Source organism: Ochotona curzoniae, unplaced genomic scaffold (assembly GCF_017591425.1).
Source record: "Ochotona curzoniae isolate NIBS_2020 unplaced genomic scaffold, NIBS_Ocur_1.0 contig_3432, whole genome shotgun sequence".
In the NCBI taxonomy this organism is placed as follows: domain Eukaryota; kingdom Metazoa; phylum Chordata; class Mammalia; order Lagomorpha; family Ochotonidae; genus Ochotona; species Ochotona curzoniae.
This window is the reverse complement of record NW_024465859.1, coordinates 11,410,585-11,434,913: the sequence shown is the minus strand read 5'-3', so window position 1 is coordinate 11,434,913 and position 24,329 is coordinate 11,410,585. Positions and strand designations below refer to the sequence as shown.

At 47.2% G+C, this 24,329-nt stretch overlaps 1 protein-coding gene across 1 annotated transcript in view; it reads right to left on the bottom strand.

Moving 5' to 3' along the window:
* Positions 1 to 24,329, bottom strand: part of KIAA1549L (KIAA1549 like) — a 276,665-nt gene that overhangs the window by 17,082 nt on the left and 235,254 nt on the right. Inside the window, 1 exon segment of the mRNA XM_040980268.1 lies at positions 23,550 to 23,679. Within this exon segment, the coding sequence (XP_040836202.1) occupies positions 23,550 to 23,679 (130 nt within the window).

The following is a 24,329-nucleotide window of genomic DNA, read 5'->3' as shown; positions in this document are numbered from 1 at the left end:
GATATTTTCTACCCTTGTGCCTTTGGGTATGAGAACCTAGAGCATTCCATAGTTCATGTTCCCGAGGGACAGCACTCAAGACTCTAACCTAAGTGATTGTGTGACAGTCATTGGCTAGGGGATTGCTGGATGCCTGAAGCTAGTGACCAAAAAGAAACAATGTCTTGCTTCTAGATTTCTGACCCAGAGTGTGGTGCATGAGGAATCAGAAACTGGGTGGTACCCAGCAAACTGTTTCAGCAAGTTGTCCAGGAATCTCTGGCGCCTGTTGACATTGGAGATCCATTGACATAGAATGTTCTCCTGCCTCCCCCGACTAAACCTTGGACTCTGGAAGCAGCTGAGGCTTCTAGGTGGGGAAGCCTGGGATTTCTTCAGCATCCAGAGCAGGCTGCAGGGCCTGTCCGGTACTTGTCTACCAAGGAACACTGTCATGGTGTCTACCCTTTGTTCTGAAGCTTCTCTCCACTGGGATGCTGGACATGTGCAGTCTGGCACAAACACAATCTCAGGGGACAGGGAAGGCGAGCAGCAAGGGGGAAGGGCTTGCTTAGGTACCAGTCAGGGTGCTGCCTTGTAGCTGGCACCAGAGCAAAAGGCAGATCTAACAGGTGTGCCAGGAAGATAGGGTAGGGCAATAAGGATGCTCTGACTGGGGTGGTTGCCTTTCTTCTCTGGTGTTTGAATTTCTTTCTAGGTGAAAGGAGGATAACACTGCCTCCAGGGTTTTGTAAGGATGAAGTTAATGCACAGACAACATCTTGGTCAACAGCACATGGGAAAAACACAATCCAATAGTAGCTGCTGTCACTGTCATAACTGCCATTGTTACTTTCACTTGTCCCACTGCACACATGGATTTCTTATGTAATAACTAGTTATCAAGCACTAGGCTGGATCAAGTGAGCATAGCAAAGTGCCAATGGGGAACTAATTTATAAAGGATTATCCTATTGTGATGTGTGTGAATTGTGATAAATTTAATTTTGAAATTCTACTTTTCTCTAGCATTACATTAATGCTGCTCCTTAAAGAAGACAGAAAATATGAGAAACATGTTAAAAATACATCTTTCCTGTAATCCAATCAATCAGAGCTGGGATTGGGCCAAAGCTGAAATGAAAAGTGAGATTCCTTGTCGACCTTCAAGTCTAGACTCAGCTACGGTAAGTAATTTAAAATATCACTTTTATATGAACACAGGCCAGGACAGGTTGTGGAGCAGAATATACAACAATGATGATAAAGAACTCAAGGGACCTCATGGGGGCATTTTTTCTCTTGGGGTCGCTCTCAGGAAGGTCTTGGGAAATGCAACCTATGAAGACTGGCAAGTCGACCTGTTTGTATTTTACCTGGTGATATCTTTTCCCAGATAGCAAATACAACTTTTGAAAGAAAATTTCTTTATAGGATGTGGAAGATTCCAGACTGAATTTCACAGCCTGAAGCGACTTAAGGGGATTATTTAATTCTGGTCCTATGTTGCAGGTGAAGTTAAGGCCAAAGATGCTACCAGGCTTGCCCACCAGGACTGAGGCATGGGCAGTGCCCACCTCTGTGCTCCCTGCTCCCATCTGGTGCATATCTGGCTGCTTGGCATTGCCTCTTAGGTGTCTTATTGATGCTGGTTGCTACATCCTGGGCTTCCTCTACACAAAAAAGATGCTCAATGCTAAATTGCTTCACCACCCTGCCCCTGGCCCCAGCATGGAGATCAGGGGCCACTGTGGTGAGCTGACCTTTGATTTTCCTGACCCTGAGTTTTGCTGTGCATTTACAGTGATGATGGTGGGTTCGTTGTTGTGTGAATTTAGGGATCGATATTTCCTCTCTCTCCCCATGGTCCTGGTGGGTGGGCGGCTGTGCTGGTAGGGCTGCAGTTTCTCTGAGTGAGGGTGCTGGTGAGAGAAACCATGTTCCAACATCTACCCAAATATCCCCATCCCACAGAAATCCATGCCTGCCTCTCTCCTACAGTTTCCATTCGGGATGGTGGTGACCAACGATGGTGTGTGTGTGTGTGTGTGTGTGTGTGTGTGTGTGTGTGGAGGGAAAGACTCCTTAACTGGAGGGGTTCAACATTAAAACTCAAGGATAACCCCAACAGTTTTGCTCAAACAACCTTCTAGAGAAATCCTATTTCCCCATAATTCTAACTTGGTGTTTCCATCTCTCCACACCGCACAGGCAAACAAGACCCACACTCACGTCCTTGGATTAGCCAATTGAATGTCCATCTTTTCCAGGTTAGGTAATGCCTGAGTCCACATCACTCACTTCTCATGAGCCTAGCATAAAGCACTTGGTGTCCAATGAAGCCTTGTGAACCTGGATTGGATATAATATTTTATGCAACTTCCCATGGGAATTTGTCGTTAAGGTAAAGGCTCGCACTCCCTAATGCCTTTGAGCTGCATGACTACAAATGAATTCCATGAACTCCCTTACCCCAGGATTCCTCATCTGTAACATGGGAGAGTCGAGCTAGGTCTCAGGTTTATTGTTCCTTGGACTCCACCTGCTATGAGTGCATCTCCCTGCCATTATCATCATCTCTGGGAGAACGCATCTATTGGTGAAAGGACTCATGCCTCCCTCACCCTACAACATACGAGCAGTGGTGTTTGCTCTATTACTGACCTGGCAATTCTGGGTTTCCACCCTGTGCCAAGCCTTGGGTTTAAGGCTGTGAATATAAGAATTAATATGATAGTAACATAACCCCGAAGGAGCTGTCAGCCCTTTGTGGGAGACAGATGACAATACCACCACCAACAGTAGTTAGCAAATTATCAACAGCATAGACACCATACACTGTTCTAAGGCCATTGTACATACTGGCTCTTTTCATTCCCTGGATAACTTATAATGACTGGGATTATTAATTGCCATATTACAAATGAGGAAATTGAAACATTGAAAGGCCAGCTTGATTGTCTATAGTTAGCAGAGTTGGGACTGGGACTGAGCACCTAAGCATGGCACACTATCCATGTGTGAGAGCACTGCCAAAAGGCCATGGAAGATGTGCATTATCGCTTCATTTCCCATGAACTTTGTGAAATGTAATTATATAAACAGATCCAATATCACCTCACAGATGTGGCCTTTAATGGAGGGACCAACAGCTTCCTGCAACCAGGAGGACAGAACACCAAATGGCCATGGAGACAATCTACTTCAGAGATTGCTAGAAGGATGAAAAATACCAATGCACAAATGCGAAAACACTTATTAGAGCATCTGACACATAAGCATTTGAAAAATATTAGCTACAATAATTATCGCTGTTCTTTGCTCTCTCAGGGTTGGGTCAGGGTCCAGGATCTGACAGTGGAACCAAGTTATTGAATATTAGGTAGAAGAACTTAGCATAGCAGGTGCTCACATCTCTGTGCACATCTGTGATGTGTCAGCCCTGTGGAAGGCTTCCCACCTGTCGTCTCAGTCTCTCAGGACCCATTTTCAGACCATGTCTATCAGCACTTTTCTGTCTCTTGCTCTGTTCTGGAAATACCTTCTGCCTGAGGAGACCAGAGCAAGACCTTCCTGTGTGAACGGAGGGTTAGCTTGGTTACAACATCTGGGCCCACATCTGGGACAGGGAATGTATCATTAAACGTCTTTAACCTGGAAAGTACTGTACTTACTCCTCCAACCTCATACTCTTAAAAAGCTCTGGGGAACATCTTTGAATTTTTTTCCAAGAAGCTATTTTTATAAATTAATCAAGATATACTTCAACAAAATTCTAAAATATTAATCAACGAGTGTCTGTTCACGGTAGGAAATTAGAAAACACAGATAAGCAAAAGGAGAAAAAAACCTAAATTCTCCTTTAATCCGATCACCAGAAATAACCACTATTAACATTTTGACCTTCCTGCCTGTCCTTGCAGATGCCTTCAATGACAATGAAATGGGATGAGTATGAATGGAGCATTGGAAACACCCTCCCTGCTGCCCCAGGACCCACCTCTCCCCCCATGCCACTCCTGAAAATAGCGGTCAGGTCAGGGCCAGTTTCTCCCTCTTCCCCTTCCAAAGGGGCCCCACAGACTCTGCAGCTTTTGTGATGGACTGTGGCAGGGACAATGGGCAAACCTGAGGCAGACAGGGTGTGGGCTGCAGGATTAGGTAGTGGAATTTTCCAGGGAGTCCAGAAGCAGCTGTGATGTGCTGCTGCAGAATTAAGGGGAGGAGGTAAGGGAAGTTAAAAGTATTACTGAGCAGAATACAGTTGCCTACACCCATATGTAAAGGACTAGAGAGGTTTTTTTTTTTTTTTTTTTTTTTTAAAGATTTATTTTTATTATTTTTTCATTGGAAAGGCGGATATACAGAGAGAGGAGAGACAGAGAGAAAGATCTTCCGTCCGATGATTCACTCCCCAAGTGAGCGCAACGGGCCGATACTATGCCGATCCGAAGCCAGGAGCCTCTTCTGGGTCTCCCACGCGGATGCAGGTTCCCAAAGCTTTGGGCCGTCCTCGACTGCTTTCCCAGGCCACAGGCAGGGAGCTGGAAGGGAAGCGGGGCTGCCGGGATTAGAACCGGCGCCCATATGGGATCCCGGGCGTGCTAGGCGAGGACCTTTAACCACTTGCGCCACCGCGCCGGGCCCTAGAGAGGTTTTAAAATTGCTCTTGTTGGTGTAACTCATTGACTTAGATTTCTCTTAGGAAAAAGGAAGTCTGCCTAGGTCATGGTTTTATAAAGAGAACATGTGCACATGCATGCCCACACACATAACACAAACCTTCTTAATCCCACTGTATGTTGCACCAGCATCTTTGCCAACAGATACATGGATTTATAGGGAAGTAGCTCCAATGATTTCATAGCACGCTAACACGTGAAGTTCCTAGAATATATTTAGCAGTCCAGTCTTCTAGGTGGTTTCTCAATATCTTACTATCTAAACAAAGCAGGAATAAATATTCTTGAGATAGATACTTTGCATAAACCATATGTATATCCTAGGTTAAATTCCTAGAAGTAGAACTACTGCGTTAGAAGATATGCCCAGACCTAAGATTCCGTATAGATATGGCATTTCATAATCCAGCAGCAAAGGCTGAAAAGAGATGAGAGCCAGCTCCTTCCACCCAGGAGCACACAGGGCCCTGGTTGCAAACACTGTGGTGCTCACGGGATGCGGCAAGCGGCTGTGATTCCCTTCCACGCTGATTCCACAGCATCTGCACACAGTGGCCAAGCATCCACCTGTCTCCAGCCCCTGTTTTGAAACACCATGGCAACCAACCTGGAGGAAATGACAGCCCTGTTGGGAACCCCAAAGAATCTTCTTTTTAGGAAACATTCCCCCAGCTTATTATTCCTAGGGTCTGATACTGGGGGTGAATGTTTTAAAGCCCTGAGACAACGTTCAAGCTATAAGTTTTCAATTGCATTAAAAGCTTGCATTTGTTGTTGCTGTTATTTTCTTTTTAAGATTTATTTTAGTTTTATTGGAAAGGCAGATATATACACAGAGGAGGAGAGACAGAGAGGAAGATCTCCTGTCCAATGATTCATTCCCCAAGCGGCCGCAATGGCGAAAACTGTGCCAATCCAAAGCCAGGAGCCAGGAACCTCTTCTGGGTCTCCCATGTGGATTCAGGGTCCCAAGGCTTTGGCCATCCTCGACTGTCTTTACAGACCACAGCAGGAAGCTGGATGGGAAGTCAGGCTGCCGGGATTAGAACCGGGCACCCGTATGGGATGCCAGCGCATTCAAGGTGAGGACTTTAGCTGCTAGGCTACCACAATGGGTCTGTTGCTATTGTTCTTAGAGAACTGATGAAAAGAAAAGCTACTGGCTAGGAGGAAATGTTGGGATTTATGCCCGGAATATACAAACAATTCCTGGAAATGAATAACAGAAAGACAACCTAATTTAAAAACTGGGCAAAGGCTTGAAAAGAAACCTCAACAAAGACACAAAAGTGTTCAATAAATATACAGAAAGATACTCATACCATTAGAAATTAGGGAAATCTATTTCCCATTCTGTGGAATGGCTCCTATGAAACAGATTAATAGCAAGAAATGTTGAAGAGTTTCAGGAGTATGATTACAACTGTCACACTACTAGTGTTAGGAGAAATACTACAGGTATTTTATAAGTCTGACTGTAGTACTTTAAGAAGTTAAAACATTTATTTTAAATATATGCTCTGCAAAACTTACATAGGAATGTTTACAGGCATTTCTAATAATAACTACAAACTGGAAACAACCAGTAACCTAGCAGCTGCAAGTCCTCGCCTTGCATCCATCAGGATCCCATATGGGTGGTGATTCTAATCCTGGCAGTCCCGCTTCCCATCCAGCTCCCTGCCTATCACCTGGGAAGGCAGTAAAGGACGGCCCAAAGCTTTGGGACCCTGCACCCGCGTGGAGTCCCAGAAGAGACTCCTGGCTTCAGATTGGCTCAGCTCTGGCCATTGCGGGTCCTTGGGGAGTGAGTCAAGGGACAGAAGATCTTCTCTGTCTCTTCTACTCTCTGTATATTTAACTTTCCAATAAAACAAATAATAATAACTACATTGAATTACATTGAACATAGACAAAGTTTGAGTGAAAAGTCACTAATGAGCTTGCGGTAGGAGGAGTCAGGGCAGTGTTCAGCCTTGGGGTTGGGGCAAAAGGAACCCCCTGCAGCGTGGTGGATGCGGGGTATCCTAGCCACGCCGGACCTAATGTTGGGGACTCAGGCCATGGCCACTGCCACCACATGGTGAGCAAGTCCTAGGCATTCCCAGGCCTGAGAGGTTTCTTTTTGGGAACTGGATTAGGCCCCTGGCTCCGCCCTGCTGCCACCAGCCTTCTGCAGGAAGAGTTGGGGCAGTGTGCAGCTGTGGGGTTGGGACGAAAGGAACCCCCTGCAGTGTGGCAGCTGCAGGGGGGTGCCTGAGCCAGGCTGGACCCAATGGCCATGGCTGCTGCTGCCACATGGTAAGCAAGTCTTAGGTTTGGGTTGCCCAGTGCACCCAATGGGCACCAGGTTCTGCCTGCTGGCTGCCCGGTGGCGAGCTCTGGGGTTTTTACGGTATGTAATTGCTGCCTGGGGACATTTATGAATAAGGCCAATGTCAGTGGGATGAACCCTGTGTGACTCCCAGCGATGGGGTCACAGAACTTGCTGGCCAAGTGGGGACTGAGATCTGGTGGTTTGGAGGGGAGAGTCCATAAGATCGATTTGGGCCAGACTGATTCACCAGCCCGCATGGAGTCCTGAGATGGGCTGTTAGCATAGAGCATCGCTGACTGCCACATGCCAGTCCACAGGAAAGCTATGGCTGGGGACCTGTCTGGCAGGACTAGGTGCCAGTACCCGACTGAGCGTTGGAACAGGTGATGCGTCACATTAGGCATGGTCAAGACACTAACCAGCACATGAGAGAACCAGGTCCAGGGGTAGATTCTATGAGGGATGCGTGGGTCCAACCCTGTGGAAATACAAGTCCCACTGATTAACTCATGAGTTGGGGTTGTGATGGTCTGAGCTAGGTATGACTATGGAACCTGCCATCACTTATAGATAAAGGAACCAACAACAGTCTTGGCAGATCAAGACAGCAGCACCCTAATGTGCATCCCTAAACAGGACATGGGATAGGCAAGGTTGCAACATTCACCAGCTCATACAAGACCAAAATGGAAGGGCAGACTATGCACTGGCCTAACACCCACTGGCATATACGAGACCTGGGATTGGGAATAGGTCAACTGAGGGAGCTGGGGGTAACTCCCCTTACGGGTCACAACTCTCACTGATGATCACATGGTCCAGGCCTCGGGGTCAGGCAAGCTTGGCAAAGTAGCTCCAATGGCTGGCTAATGTGTGGGTTGGTTATGGAAGGGGGCAGACTGGGCAGGGTCGAGCAAACCTTAGCTCACAAGCAAGAACAGAAATCAGGGTGGAGCACAGGTCATGCTGAGCTAGGCTCTTACATCGACTGGTTTGGATGAGCCAGGGATGCCAGGACACTGCATCAAAGGCAAAGGCCAAGACACATGAGGGACTATACCAAGCTGGGTCAGAGCAACCATTGGCATGCACATGACCTATGACTGGGAACAGGCCTGTTTGGGGAACTAAGAGAACACCCTAGCTGGGTTGGGGTTCCTGCTGGTGAGTGCAGGGTTAAATGGGGGCTGTGTTCTGGTCTGGATATGGATGCAGTCCCCCTCAGCACATGTGTACTGGGGCTGGACGCACCAGGTGGGCCAGACTCCAGTACTACTTGGAGCTGTGGAGGACCAGGGTAGATGTAGGACAGACTACGCTAGGTCTCTGCCCTTACTGAGTCATAGGTGAACCATGTCTGGGTATGGATGAGCCTTGGTTGGGCTAAAACATCCAACAGTTAGGACCAGAATGGGTTGAAGGTCAGTCAGGAAAGGCCACTGTTTCTGCTAGGACAGGAGGTGGACTGAGTAGGGCTGGCTCATGGACCCACTGGTATGCGTGAGATCTTGCACTAGAAGAGGTTCTGATGGAGGGGCCTGGGCAACTCCTCTGGCAGGACACAGTCTTGGCAGGTAAGTACAAGAAGTATGATAGGAAATAGCCCAGAAAAGGCCATGGAAAGTTACCCACTGGCACACATTTGACATGGATTGGGGGAAGACCAGGCTGAATCTGTCCACATCATCCACTGGCAAATCCAAGCACCAGAACAGTGTGGGTCGAGCCAGGTTCAGTCGCAACAAAGACTAGTACACAATACGGAATGCCAAGGTGAGGTTGCCTGTACCAGAAGGGACCGCAGCGCCCAACCAGCAAGCGTGAGAACAAGGAAGGAAGGGGGCAGAGCCGGCAGGGGAATAAGGGAGGGTTCCTTTGCTGGACAGCTACTCCCGCTGGAGAGTGTAAGCTGGGATGGGGGCGGACCAGACTAGGCAGGGCTACAACACCTGTGGGCCTCAGGTGGACTAGATCAGGGAAAAGCCAGGCTGGGCTGATTATTCCTACTGGTGCAAACAAAATTAGACTGGGTAAGGGTTGTTTGGGCTTAGCCATAGCATCAGCTGGCAGAAGCTGGCACTGGGGGCTAGTTCTGTCAAGTCAAGCCACAGAACTACCTGAAGAGTGCATAACTGGGAGTTGGAGAGGCCTGGGAGGCAAATAGTGGGCTCCTCCCTCTTGGGTTACCACTTCCACAGGAGGGCATAAAACCAGGACAGAGGCTGGGGTGGAATGGGGTGTGGGACAGACTGGATTACTGCTACACATACTGGCAAACCAGGGTAGGGGGCAGACCTGGTGGGGGTCTGCAGCTCGTACTGGTTTATGTGAGGGCCGAGTGTGAGGTGGCCAGGATCAGGCGGGACTGCAACACCCGTTGGTTCTTGTGGAAAACAGGTCTGTAAACAGAACTGATCCCGCAATTGAAACGACCAGCATATGTGTAAGTTGATTTGGGCGAAGGTCTGTGCCCTATACTGGCAAGCACACACAAGAATCAGGTCTGAGATCTCCTCAGATGAAGTTTCTTTGGAGATCCCCCCAACTGAACTGCTGATAGCAGAATCTCAATCATGAAGAGAAGTGCAGGTCCCATGGTCTGACCACGGAGGCCAGGTGTCGCAGCTAAGCCTTCTCAGAGGCTCAGACAGAACAGAGGACAGTATATCCAAGTGCACATGGAGGACATGGTGGTGCATCAGGGCCTACAGAGGACACCCGGTACCATAACAGAGGAGCCTAAGGTGGATTATGTCAGCCAGTGGATTCTGGAGAAATTTCATCAGGCTTGGTTGGCGAGACTGGCAACAATTCAGAAATGTTGAAGCATCAAAACCACGTTCCTGTGGCCCTCAGAGCATGCCCCATTTTGGGGACCCTGGGATGGGGTTCAGTGGGGCTTCTCCTTTTGTCTCCATCCTTACCCCAGACAGACAGAAACACACACACACACACACACACACACAAATGTGGATACAATGGTCTTACCCATTTTCCTGTTACCCTTGAGCCTTTGTTCCCTAATCAACTAGGTAAAGTTTATAAAAATTTTTAAAAAGATGGGTTCCCAATGAAACTGTTAAATATATCTTGACAATAGAACTTTCTACCATTGTCTATATCTACAATGTCAGGACACACTTAAATAGCAGGATAATGGGTTTGTGACTATTGTTAAAGGACTATGCTATTGTAATAATATGGAGGAAATCAGTGGTGGAGAGGAGCGTGGGGAGGGGGGAAGGGAAGGGAATTCCTGGAGCCTATGGAACTGCATCAGAAAAAGTTAAAAAAAAAAAAAGCAACTTCCTCCTGTTCAACCTCAAAAAGAGAAAGAAAAAAGAATAAAGTCACTAACACACAAGTCCATGCTGAACAACTGCATTTACAGGAAGGTTAGCGACAGGCATAACCGTGATGGTAGAGTGAAAAAGGTAGACTCCTCCTGGGGAGAAAGTGAAGACTGCGAGAAGTGAGGGGATTTTCTGGAGGTGACACAAATGTTGGATATTTCAACTGGGCTGGTATTACAAGTATATACCTACTTGTCAAAGAGAGAAAGCGAGGGAGGCAAGGAAGAAAGGAAAGAAAAAGGGAGGGAAATGCTTGGACAATATGTTAGGATGGTCGAGGAAGCTTTTCTCTGGGGAGCTGACATTTTGGGGGTCCTGAAGGAAGAGAGAAGGTTGGCCCTGTGATGTCAAAGTAAGAAAGCTTCCAAAGAAGCCCAAAGGGGGTCGTGACGAAGGGGGAAGTACTTGCAGTATCTGAGATGGAACCAAAATAGGATGGCTTGTGTCCCCACTTCATATCCCAAACTCACACACAGGAGTCTTAATCCCTAGTATCTCAGAAGGTGACTGTATTTGGAGACAGGTAATTGAGTTGACATGAGGTCCTCTGAGTAGACCAATATGACCGTGTCTTTCCCAGAGGAGGCCATTTTAAAACACAAGCCCACAAAGAAGAGAGATGAAGAATCAGGAGAAAGGTGGCCCTCTTATTAGTCAGGCCCTCAGAGAGAGCCTTCCTGCCGACTGACACCTTGCGCTCGTGTGTCTGACCTCCAGAAGGGGGAGAAAATACACTTGTGTGGTTTAAGGTGCCTATCTACAAATCAGGACCCAGACCATGTGGCCAAAGTCTTAACTTTCAGGAGATGGGATGGCAAAGGCATTCCAGGGCAGATCACGCAGGTCTCAAAGCCCACGGTAGGAAGGTTGCACCGTTTCCAAAGGTCAATGGAAAATATCTGCAGCATTTTAAGCAGAGGAGAAATGAAATTAGAGGGCCCAGTGCGGGAGCCCAGTGGCTAAAGTCTTTGCCTGGCATGTGCCGGGATTCTATATGGGCGCTGGTTTGTATCCTAGCTGCTCCATTTCCCTTCCAGCTCATTGGTTGTGGCCTGGAAAGGCAGTCAAGCACAGCCCAAAGTCTTGGGACTCTGCACCCATGTGGGAGACCCAGAAGAAGCTCCTGGCTAGTGGATGGAAGATTTGCTTCTCTTTGTAAATCTGACTTCAAAAAAAGAAGTAAAGAAATAAATAAATGGGATTGGAGTGGATGGAAGGTCACTTAGGAGGGTCTTGCAGTAATCTGGACAAGAAGAGAAGGCATAGGCATGGCTTAGGAGTTCTTAGACAAAGATATGTCTGAGTTCAGGTATATATTGGGAGTGAGGCCTGAGGACTTGCTGATAGCTTGTATGTCTGGGGTAAAATAAAGGAAGGAGTAAAATCTGAGACCCTTAACCAGGAAGGATAATCTCGCTGCATGGACTGCCTGACACCCTCTGGGCTCCTGGAGCAAGCATTTTCCTCTGCTCCCTTGCACCTGCTGTTGATTCTGCCAGGAATAGGCCTGCCCCAGGGCCTGCACATCCTAGGTCCTCGCTCCACAGAGCCCTCTGCTGGCCAAGCTATTAACAGCATTCCCGGTTACTCATGGCCCAGCCCTGCTTTGTGCTCCTCTGTAGCACTTCTGTGTGTCACATTATTTGTGTCCTTGGATGCCTATTATCTATACTCTGTGCTAGAATTTAAGCTCCATGAGGTCAGGGACTTTGTTCTGTTTCCTGTTGCATTCTGAATAGCACATAGCAGGAGATCAGTAAGACTTACTGAAGGAGTGGAATTAGCATTAAAAGTCGGGAGAATTTCTGCATGAAAGTCTTCAGCAGTAAAAGACATTTCATGGACCAGGCAGTCTTGACCGGAGTTGAGGAGGAAAGGTGAAGAGATCCAGAGGCAGATCATTCTAGAATTTCTTGAGTTATGAGCTCCAAAGCAAATACCTTACAAGTCCACACTTATCAGAACACGTATCAGTATGCCACCTGGCACCTCTTTTCTGGAGCACAAGAATTGTCAAGGCCTCTCCCATATTGACTCCAAGGGCCTGAGTTTTATCTGTGTGTCATTCACTGCTCACTTTTGCAGAGTGGAGATTCTGAACAAATTCTGCCTTTTTTTGGCAAGGGTCCCAAGACCAGGGGGGGCCTGCAGCAGGAGGATTCTCCAGGCCATCTGGTTGTGACAACATGGCTCCTGCTCTCCGCCCACTTCTCGTTCCAACTGTTAGGATCCTCTGAGCCCCCTAAACCAGTACAGCTTCTCCCCAGTTAGCACCAGCTCTGGCTACGCCGGGCCCACAGCAAGTGCTACCCGTCATGGAGGAAGCAGCGGCAGGTTTAGAAGCTTGCTTCTGGAAAGCCAAGTGCAGGTAGTGCCCCCTCAGCCCTGTGGGGAGACAGCTAACCTGGTGAAGAAGCAGAGAGCTTTCTGCAGGTGCTTCCTATTGAGTGTGCATCTCCAAAGCTTCTAGCTCTACAAAAAGTGGGAGTGGTTGCCTTCAGCACAGGCAGCAGGCTCAAACCAAGGCTTTCTGGCATCTGCAATGGGAATTTAAAAAAAATTCTTAAGTTCCAAATTTTGCTGTGATTACTTTCCCGTGGATGAGCTGCAACCTCCCCAGGTCCTGGCTCAGGAGTGCAGCACGCCACATGTGTTTCAGGAAGTAGAGGAGACATGACTGGGTCTCTCATAGACAGCTAAGCAAAGAGAGACATGCTCTGCTCGTTTTCCAGTCTTCCCCAAGGAAGGCCTGGCTACTGTGAGACTACAGAGATGGGAGAGTGAAGGATACAAGAAGGTGCCACATTGCTGTCAGCAGCCATAATGGCACCCATAGCAAAACATCTTTGGTTTATAGCAGGACTCTCCATCCTCCTGCCTGTGTCCTCCCTCTTCCTGCCCCTTAACCTGCTGCCCATGGCAGAGCAGTGGAAATCCAATTACTGAGCAGGTCACAGACCCTGTCTGCTTTGAGTTACAACCACTGGCTAGTCTGCCCTGGTGTTTGGGGAAGTGTGGCCTTAGAGGTCAGCTTTGGAAGTGTGGTCTTGTGCTAGGGCCATAGAGGAAGTTCTTGGGCCTTTCCAGCATTCCTATCATGCTGAAAACTGGCACTCTGAAAGCCCTGTATTCCCCTACAGAAGTCAGAGCAGCTCAGAGATGTCTTAAGTCATGCAATGGAAAGAAGAGCACTGGGTCTGGCAATAATGGCTTCAACTGGCTAATCCTCTGTGTGCAAGTGCCGGCATCCCACATATCCCCAGCTTGCATCCCAGCTTCTCCAGTTTCCATCCAGATCCCTGCTTGTGGCCTTAGAAAGCTGTGGATGATGGCCCAAAGCCTTGGGATCTTGTATCTGCATGGGAAACCTGGAAGAAGCTACAGGCTTCTAGCTTCGAATCAGCTCAGTTTTAGCTATTGTGGTCAATTGGGGAATGAACCAATAGATGGAAGATCTTTCTCTCTGTCTCTCCTTCTCTTTGTAAATCTGCGTTTCCAATAAAAAAAAACCTTTTTTTAAAAAGCAAGAAGAACAGCACTCTCTCCCTCATGGAACGTGCTAGTTGGAGTTATGACAGCTAAGGTCCCTATCTGCTGCCTGTGTTCATCGCCTTCATGAACTCACTTAACTCTCCCAACTGCCTTATAAGTAGGTATCATGTACATCATACTTTATCAACAGGAAAATGCATGCTGGCCAGGTGAATCATGTAGCCCAAATTCACACAGCTAGTACACCGTCCACCTCCAAAGGCAACAAGAACAGCCACTGCACTCTACTGCTTGGGAACTCTGACAACAGTTCATGAGTATAAACCACAGTCAACGGGTGACAAATAACTTAAAAAAAGAAAAGAAAACCAAGAGTGCGCGTTGAGCCTAGCAGTTCAGACATGGGTTAAGAAGCCTACATCCAACACAGAGTACCTGGGCTCAATGTCTATTCAGACTTCCAATCCCAGCTTCCTGATAATGTAAATCCTGGAAGGCAAAAGGGGTGACTCAAGGAAGTGGGGTTCCTATGGTTCATATGGGAGACAGGGTCTGGGTGCCAGGTTCCCAGCCTTAGCCACGACCAACATCTGGAGAGTAAAGCAGTGAATAGGAGGTCTCTGTCTCTCCAATAAAAAAGTGTGTGTGTGTGTGTGTGTGTGTGTGTGTGTGTGTGTGTGTGTATTTTGGGATGGGAGATTGACCAGAAGCAAAAGTGCAAGAACAACTTTCTCTCCTGAGAAGCAACTTTGCTGTTGAGGCAAACCATCACGCTCTGCTGCTCCCCGTCTTGGTCAAGGCAGCACGGCAGGCAGCAAGGGAGGCCCGCCTGTGAGTCGGCACTGTTCCGAACAGTCTCTCCTCATCCTCGGCTCACATCTGCTCGTTTTCTTCTTCAGATCTTGGAGGAGCCAGGCAGATGCACAAAGTCCCCCTTGGTCACCCTCTCTGCCTTTCATACCTGAAATCTAATGGCATGTGCTTTCCCAGAACTCCTGGTGGACTAGTACAACACCGTGCTGCCTTTCCCTTCGCAGAGGGCTAACTGAGGCTTAGAGCCCAAAGCTAGAGGGCGGAAGGACATAGAGGAGCATGCTGCAGTTTGCTCCAACAAGCAGCAGATGCTGTGACAGCCACACATCAGCCCTGTTTGTTATAGCCATTTGGGGAGTGACTCAGTGGAGGGAAGATCTCTGCCTCTGTCTACCCCCTCTTTCCCTGTAACTCCACTTTTCAAATAAAAAAAAAATCTAAAAAAAAAGGGAAAAAGAAAAAAAAATCCAGCCCACTGTAATCCATCTGTCCTCCATTGCTATGGTGAATGATCCAGGATTGGACACTTGCCTTCCGGTGCCTCAGTCACAGTGAAACCACAAACCTTGTTTTGAGGTTGGAAAAAGAGAAGTCTTCCCTTATGTTAGCCAGGGTAGGGCTGTAGATGTGAGGAAGGGGACTGCTGCAGCCTCTGCTTGCCGGGGAAAGCCACCCTACGGACAGAGCCCACCTGCAGGGCAGCACCTGCAGAAAGCTGAGGAAGGGCTGCGGCCCCACTCAAGCTGCGCCTGGATGCAGTGTAACCAACACATTCCCTTTGTGTGCCAAAACAGATTGGGTTGGGCTTGGTTTTCTGTTGCTTTTAACCAAAGCATCCTGGTGGCGACTATTCAGACCTTCGTGTCCATCTGTCTGCAGTTTTGGTCTCCATCACATCAGACATGTCTGTGGCTCAGAACTGTGAACATGCCCCGTCTTCTCAAGTCTCAACCTGGGAGCCACCTCTCCTGGCTGACATACTTGTTTGATCATTTGTTCAATAGAGACACTGTATCTCTATGTGCCAGTACCTAGTACAAGTGTGGAGGTTTGGGGATGAATAAAACATGATGCCTGCCCACGAGAAGTTGAATGAAGAAAGAATACAGAAAAACCAACAAACAGCACAGTAGGTAAGGGCTTTGACTGGAGCGAGTGCCAGGTGCTTTGGGAACACCAAGGACAGATGGCTAGCGCAGACCTATAAACATGGCGATTTGGCAACCATCCCAGGGCAGATAATGTTGAAACCTAGTTCGAGAAGCACTGCCTTGGCCCATGGGTCTATTCCCCATCCCTACCTCCCAGGGCACTTTTGGCAATGCCAGGTATTTTGGCTGTCAGGACCAAGAGGAGCTACTGGCAGCTAGAGAGCAGGGGTCAGGGCTACTGCTGAACATACTACAAGGCACAGGGCAGTTCTCCTACTGAGAGCTACACAGCCCCACATGTCATTAGTGAGGAGGCTGAGAAATCTTGGCTCAGGTGAAGCAGGCCAGAAGGGCTAATCCGAGTGGGGCAGTGAGCACATGCAGAGACACAGAACGGTGACAACACATGACCAGTCCGGGAAGGGCATCAGGGTTGCAGCCAAAGGGATGGGTGGGGGCATGCTGAGTATCAATGAGCTGGGCATTCCCAGGCCAGCTGGACTGGATGAGTCTTGAGCCAGGACTTCTCCCCAAAGGTTTGAGTCTTTTCCCCAGGGCTGTGGGGAGGGACTGGGGGAGCAGTGTTTGGGTCTTGGGAAGACTCTCCAAGTGATTGTTTGGTGACTTTAGCAATGGTGAATACGAGGGACTGCACCAGGCAGCAGCAGAAGGACACACAGGAAGGAAGCGACTTTAGGTCCATCTCCTCCTCCCTTCCAAATTTACTGTCACAGCATGTCGCACATGCCTCCACCTCTCTCCTCCGCTAGGCTATTATTAGCTGGGGTATCTACGGGAGCAAATACATCTTTCCCTTCTCCATAGAGTATCACACAGGTAGGTAGAGTAGAATCCTCTGGGGGGGCTTAGATGCTAAGGCCAGTAGAGGAGAAGAAAACCGCATGGAGTAGAACCCTAGAGAATCACTGACATCGTCCAAGGAAGACAGCAGAGGTGGCCTTGTATATACAGTTTCATTACGCAATAGGGAAGAAGACAGATAGAATCTGCAATGCACAATACAGAGTGTACAGGGAAAAGCTAGTTGGAAAAGCTAGGTCTCTAGCATTAGTTTAAATTACTGTATTTTTTTTCAGGACCTGCAGTGTTGAGTTTTCACATGTTAACTTACAAATGTGGCAGTGGGACCACTGTGCTCAACAAGTGTTTGCTAGAGGAAATGCTTCTGCAGTACCTGGAGGTCATGGTGAACCACAGCACACAGAAGAGGGGAAGGAACTCACGGCCTCCATGCCATGCTGTTGGGACTAGGGTGTTGATTCCCCCAGCTGCAGGGCACAGTGCCAATGCCAGTTTGAGGTGTCAGTTCTTCCTGGGAATTGCCTTTAGCTAAAGAGACAAGCCACCCCAAAGGACATCAAATGATCGGTCCATTCTAAAGAACAAACGCCCAGTGGCTTTACCCAAACTCAGGTCAACTCTCCAGGATCACTGAGTTTCAGAGACCTGCGATTTGAAGACTGGCAGTGATTGTATCACAGCCCAATCTTCTTTGCTCTCTCCCTCCTACCCTCCAAAACAGGTGTTCACACCAAGGGCATGTTGGGGAACCTGATCTGTAATAAGTGGCTACCCCAGCTAGGAGAAGTCTCAGGCAGAGCCCAGGAGAAGCAGGGCTGGACTGGCAGGTGCTCAGGGTAGCAAAGGCCAAAGCAGAGGGAATCGGGGACATTGAGCAGTGGAGAGTCCTTGAGTGTTCCTGATACAAGGGGAGCAGTTTGTGTCCCATCCAGTGGGAAGGTGCCTGCATGGAGGGGAATCCTGGCCCTCACTAGCTGAGATAGGGTCACTAGGCCATCCTGAAACCCTTTGTTTTCTTTCCCTAACAAACTAACAAGAATCCCACCTCCTGGAATCCATTGGGGCTCAGGTCGACTGGCCTGGGTCCTGGGACCCACCTGTGAAGTGGGTGCTGGGTTGTGAGCCCTGGGGATGGGGGATCTGGCAGGGCTTGAGTCACCTAGCCCGTGTCCTGGGGCCTGCCTGTGAGGTGGGTGCTGGGTTCATGAGCCCTGGGGGTGGGGAGATCTGGCAGAGCTCAGGTTGCCTGGCCTTGGTGCTTGGATCTGCCCGCAAGTGAAAAGGCATAGTAGTGGACACAGACACTGATGCACATGGAGAGTATGGCAGCCTATTTGGTACCATTGCAGAGAAAGAAGAACAAAGCAAGTCTGACAACCATCCCAATAAACAATGACAGCAAAAGTCTGGGTTGATGGAGACTTGGGTCATTGGGAGGGTTGCCTCACCCTTGCATTGGTGAGATCAACAGCATTTCAGAACTATCCAGACCACTTGATCAGACCCCTCAGAATAGGCACTATAGTGGGACCCTGGGTTGATATTGGGTGGCAGTTCTCCATCCCTGGGTACTGGGACTGGGTGTGGTTTCTCCCTTTGTCTCTCCCCTTTCCCCAGAGACAAGAAGAAAGGAGAATTAGGAAACAATGATTTCACCCACTTTTTCCTAACCCTCGATCTTTCCCATCCTGGTAAAACATGTAATCCAGTAATCATCATCTGAAAATAAAATTAACAAACAACAACAACAACAAAAAGTATCCCACTTCCCACTCTGCTTGTCAAGTGGCCTCCATCTTGGTGGAGCTCATATAGATGTTTCTGGGTCCCTGTCCCCCTGGTAAGACCTAGACTTTGTCTGAAGGCCCCCTTACCACCAAATGCGTCAACCCCCTTGCCTCAGGTTTTCCCAGGAAGTCTGATTTCCAACAATCTCAGGACTTCGTTGGTTAAAAAGCCTCCATTGAAATATAACACACTGTAAATGTGTTACCTTAAGTCAGAGGAGAAAAACACTAAAGGCTGAATGGGGATCTGGGTAAGAAAGTTCTAGATGGGAGGCTAAGGGTGGCAATGGTGACTGGCTCAAGCCCAAAGCATCTCCCAGCTCAGAGAGCAACAGGGATGTTGCTTTCAGAAGAAGAAGGACAAAATCCCCAAATACAAGCATTTGAAGCCAAGATCTGGTTGTGCCTTCAACAGGAGCTCCTCCACCTTGCAATGCCTGGGCATGCCTGGTTTTGACTTGATCTATATTAGGCCAAGATGCTGAGGCTGGAGTGGGCAGGAAGACTCCATTCACGACAGGATTACAAATTTTCCTGGAAGGTCTGAGACCTGCTGCAGTAGCTATCAAAGCAACTATTCCAATTCCTTGATCTCCTTCAAGCAAATGATCATGCACCTGCAACAAAGGGAGCCAACCCATTGATGGCCGCCCAGGGCACTGGGAACGAGGGGCGGGTCTGCTCCGGTCCCAGCATGTCTCCCATGCTTCGGCCCGGAACAGGAGGGGCCACAGGAGCCAGTTACGTCACCGACCTGGCGGGATTCCAGTTGACCAATGGTACACCTGAATGGACATTCCTTACATAGTTGAGGCACAGACAGCCCCTTTGCCTGCTCATGTGTCCAGAGGGGTATAAAACTCCCCCACACGTATCTCTGAGGCCCTTTTCGCTTCCCTCTTCCTTCCCCTCTGCACGAAGGGGGCCCAGGAGCAGATTTTCCAATAAAGCTTCCATTACAACTCTGAACAACTTGCCGATATTATTCCACCAGTGGGTGGGCGGTCGGTGGTCATCATCTAACACCCATGTCATGGTCAGCCAGAGGGTTCATTACGCCTAGTGTAAGGTGCCCAGGTCTTCAGCTGACAGCTAGAGACTAGAATATCAGTCCTGGGTCTGTTAGCCCCTTTGCTACATACTTTTCTTTATTATTATTATTTTTTTTTTAAAAGAATTTGTTTATTTTTGTTGGAAATAAGGAGAGACAGAGAGAAAAGATCTTCTGTCTGCTGGCTTACTCCCCAAATGGCCACAATAACCAGAGCTGAGCTGAGCCAAAGCCAGGTGCTTCTTCCGGGTTTCCCACATGGGTGCAAGGTTTTAGACTATCCTTGACTGCTTTCCCAGGCAACAAGGAGGGAGCTGCATGGGAAGTGCAATAGCCAGGATATGAACAACTACCCATATGGGATCCTGGTGCATGCAAGGTGAGGATTTAGCCATTGAGCCATTTTACCCTGCTACATACTTTTCTACACTAGTTGTCCCAATCGTTTCCCAACTGTTGGGAAACTCTCATCTTCTGTCTACTTCTCATGCGTTTTCAAGTCCTCACTTATGGCCTGGCCTTTCAGAAATGTTTAGTTTTGGGGTTGGTACTATGGAGTAGTGGGTTAAACTGCTGTGTACAATGCTGGCATCCCATGCTGGTTAAAATCCTGGCTACTCCAGTTCTAATCCAGCTTCCTGTTGAAGTGCCTGGGAAAGGGGCAGAAATGGCTCAAATGCTAGGGTCCCTGCACCTATATGGGAGATCCTGGGAGAAGCTCCAGGCTCCTGGTTTTGATGTGGCCCAAGCCCTGGCCATTGCAACCATTTGTGGAGCAAGCCAACAGATGGGCAATTTCTTTCTCTTCCTTTCAAATAAATATGAAAAAAAATTTTAAGGAGAGATTGATTTGAACACATCCTTTCAAAACAGCGGGTTCTTCTAACAGTGGTCTATTCACCTAGAAAATTAACAGTTAAGAGTGGGCTACAGGGCCCAGCGGCTAAAGTCCTCGCCTTGGACACACCAGGATCCCATATGGGCGCCAGTTTTAATCCTGACCACGCTGCTTCCCATCCAGCTCCCTGCTTGTGGTCTAGGAAGGCAACTGAAGATGGCCCAAAGCCTTGGGATCCTGTACCTGTATGGGAGACCTAGAAGAGGCTCTGGGCTTCTGGCTTCTGCTTGGCTCAGCTCGGGCCATTGTGGTCATTTGGGAAGTGAATCAATGGACGGAAGATCTTCTGCTCTGTCTCTAATTCTCTCTGTATATCTCACTTCCCAATTAAAAAAAAAAAAAGAGTGGGCTATATCTCTTAGTTTATAGCGTGACCAACAGGCTGGCAGTTGTCACTGCTAAACACAATGACCTCTAACCCTGTGGCACTAAGAGTCTTTCTCTAACACTTCTTGCTTTATGAGGAATTCTTGAGGCAATCCAGATTTCCCTCTGACCAAGGCATAGAATTTGCTTATTTACTCATTTTTTTCCCTGCAGGTCCTTCCTTTGGAATTCTAACACACACAACTTTCGAAAAATTCAAAGTTAAATCAATATCTCAGTGTTTTTATTTCTATGGTCTCAAGTTTCTCTAATCCGGCAAAAATGATAAGATATTTTGGCTTGGCTTTGAGATCCACAGACCCAGTGGGAAGAATCATTTATTTCCAACTGAATGACTGGTTCCCTGTTGGGCTAATGGAGTCACTGGCCAAGAGTGTCTTGGCATTTTTGGAAGACTAAGAGTTCAGAGAATGAATATGTTGTTCATTCTTTTTCCAGATTATTTGCTGGTTCCATTTTTTGCTTGTGTGAGTCACCTACGTAAGAATCCTTGTCAGACTTGGTATCTTGCCTCTTCCAGAGGTTCAGAAATTTACGACTTACAGTGTGTTCTATGGGGACAGACATGTATTGGCGGGGGGGAGGCAAACATAGAAGCTGTATTGTATGGCAGTGAAGTAACTCAGCAAATTCAATTAGATAACATATTTAAAAAAGACTAAGCTAGAGATCAATCTGCAGCATGCAGCCAGTAAGAGTTAACTACCTCTCAATGTTTTAGCATTGACAACAGCAAGGCAGATGTTACTGGTAAAACATCTCATTCTTACAGTTGCCAATTTAAATTTTTCTCTTCTTCTTTTTTTTAATTTGAAAGGCAAAGTGACAGAGGGAAAGACAGCGACAGTGAAAGGGGAGGGCTGGAGAGATCATCCATCCACTGACTCACTCCTCCAGATGCCTGCCTTAGCCAGGGCTGGGCCAGGCTGAAGCTAGGAATCAGGAACTTCATCTGTGTCTCCTACATGCACCATCATCTGCCACCCTCCGCAGGTGCGTTAGCAGGAAGCTGGTTAAGGAGTGTGGGGACCAAATCAGCCCCCCAATTTGACATGCAGGCATCCTAAACAGTGGTTTACCCTGAAGTACTACAACGTTCGCTTTAATCAGTCTAAATTCTCAAAACTGTTCCTGAGGTGGTCATTTTCTCTTAAGGAAGAGTATATTTATGTTTTTGAGATCACATGAACTTCTCAGAGACACACATTTTTTTACAAGCATGCATTTAGATTGAAGCAGACTTTCTCTAAAGTTATCTGTTCTGGAATATTTATACATGTCTATGAAGGGTGAACTGTCTTTTAAAAAATCATATCTCTCTTTTCACTGTTCTAGATAATTTGGTGGTATGGCATTCCAAAGATATTAAAATGAGTGTTATAAATCACACTATTTTGTTTTTAAAGAATCTTCAATGTTCTCCTTGTAAGTTTACTAGGGAAACCTTTGACTTACTTCCTCACAATCACGAGAGAATGCTTGGAATTTCATAAGAAATCTATTAATATTGATCTCAAAATAGACTAGGAAATATATCATAGTTCAGGTGCCTAAGCAGCAGAAAAAAAGTTTACAAACTAAGTAGGCATCTGGGAAGAATGTTCCCTCTTGGTCATAAAGAATTAACTGGAAACTTCAAATGTCTACTTTTAACCACAGGTTGGTTATCAAATTCATGTATTTAGCTTAAGAAGTCTTTTATTTTATAAGAAGAAAAATTAACCTTGGGTACTTCAACCTAGTAGAAAAAGCCAGACTCGTCTCGAGCATCTGGAATTTTATAAAACTAAACTGTCAAACTATTTTAAGGAAAAGTAAAAGTAAAACCATATAGATGAGTGTCAACACAAACATCAAGTTCAATTGTAAGGAAGATCATTAGAAATTCCAATTAGGTAGAATGTCTCTGTCTTAATAGAGCCATTTGAAAGCTCATTTAAAGCTTTTGTGACAAATAATGGCCCATCCTGAGAGAGGGACACATTCTTGCCTTCAAATTAGCACAACTGTTTAAGAAATCAAGTGTCACTTTTAAGCTATAACTTCTCAAATTATAGTGAAAGTCTATCTAGCTGTGATTGTCTTACAACTTATTGCAGAAAAATTATTTGTCATTAAGAAAAAATTTTAGGGCAGCAAGAAAGAAATGTTTTTCATGCAATCTAGGAAGACATTCAGGATAATTTACAATTCTAGAACCAAACTCATGGTATCATGTGTGTTCAAGGATGTGTTGTAAGTCCCAGGATGTATACAACTGGATGCGAAGCAACATGTTGCAATCTCACTTCTTGGGTAGTCTGATGGGCTGAGCAGAATTTTTGCGCCTTGAAAATATCACTGAACATATGCATTTGCTTTGTCATGTGAAATCACCAAATTACTCTGTTAGATGTGTCATTGTTTCCATGGCATACCGAGGAGTTATGAAATCAGGAACAAATCTAACTTTTCAACATTTTCTATGGATTAAAAGAAGCCTGTATTCAAGTGTAACCATAGTCATGACTCCTGCTGAGTTTCCAGAGACAAATGGAAAAAAAAAAAATTAAGGACCATGACATTCTCTGTGGAGTTTACGGTCAACAACACACTATTCGTTAATGGTACAATTTGGAAACCACAATCCTTTCAGCAATCATCTGTCACCGTGACACATGCCAAGTAGTCTTACTTGGCCAAATCGGTCATAACAAAGTAGAAAGCATTTCTGTGCATTTCTGAATACTGTAAACATTCAGTAAACATTCTGACATGCTCGTGCCCTGTGGCTTTGAGGGAGAGCACAGCTGTCTTCACCCCAATTCGGTGACTTACGTCATAGCCGCTGTTCCGGATTCCACGCCGGGGTCGCTCGCGGGTCACCAGAAGGTCCATCTCGGTCTCTCCTGGGCTTGGGCTGTTCAGAGATTGCCGGCTTCGGTAGACAGAGTTCTTCATCTGTTGCCTGAAGAAAATCCAACCACTGTTATGCTGCAGCAAATACACCGACAGATGGAATTCTCCACTGATCCAAACCACGGGCAACCAATGAAGGATTTGGATTTGTTTCATAAATCTCAGAATTGTTGGTCTTTGTTCCCTAGCCATAAGGGGCTGTGGAAGGAATGGAATAAAGACATTTTCCCCTCAAGATGCTGTAACCATTTGGCTGGATGCTAAGTGGTTTTTTTTCCTCTTTTTTTTTTTCTTTGCATGGAAAGTAGGCAACTATAATCAATTGTAACACTGCAAGTTCCTCTGAAACTCTGCTGATGGCCAGCCCAGGGAGTCTCTCTTGACCCTAGGATGACAAATGCTGGCATAACACACTTGCCTTTGTCAGCTCTGCTGACTCAGCAGACTCTTGCTCCTCATTGCCTTCTCATTTCACATACACGATCCTCTGATGTGTTACTAAACCCTGCGGCGAGTGGGCTGCTTCGTATCATGACTGCTGATGGATTCTTCTCCACCATCACCATGGTGGACTCCCTTCTGGGGTGAGGGATCATAACCCAGAGGCTAGCAGGGGCCTGTCCATCCAGAGCTCTCTGCCTCCATTCTTCCCCCTCTCTCCCTCCCATCGCTGAGGGACTACTATATGCCAGGCACTGG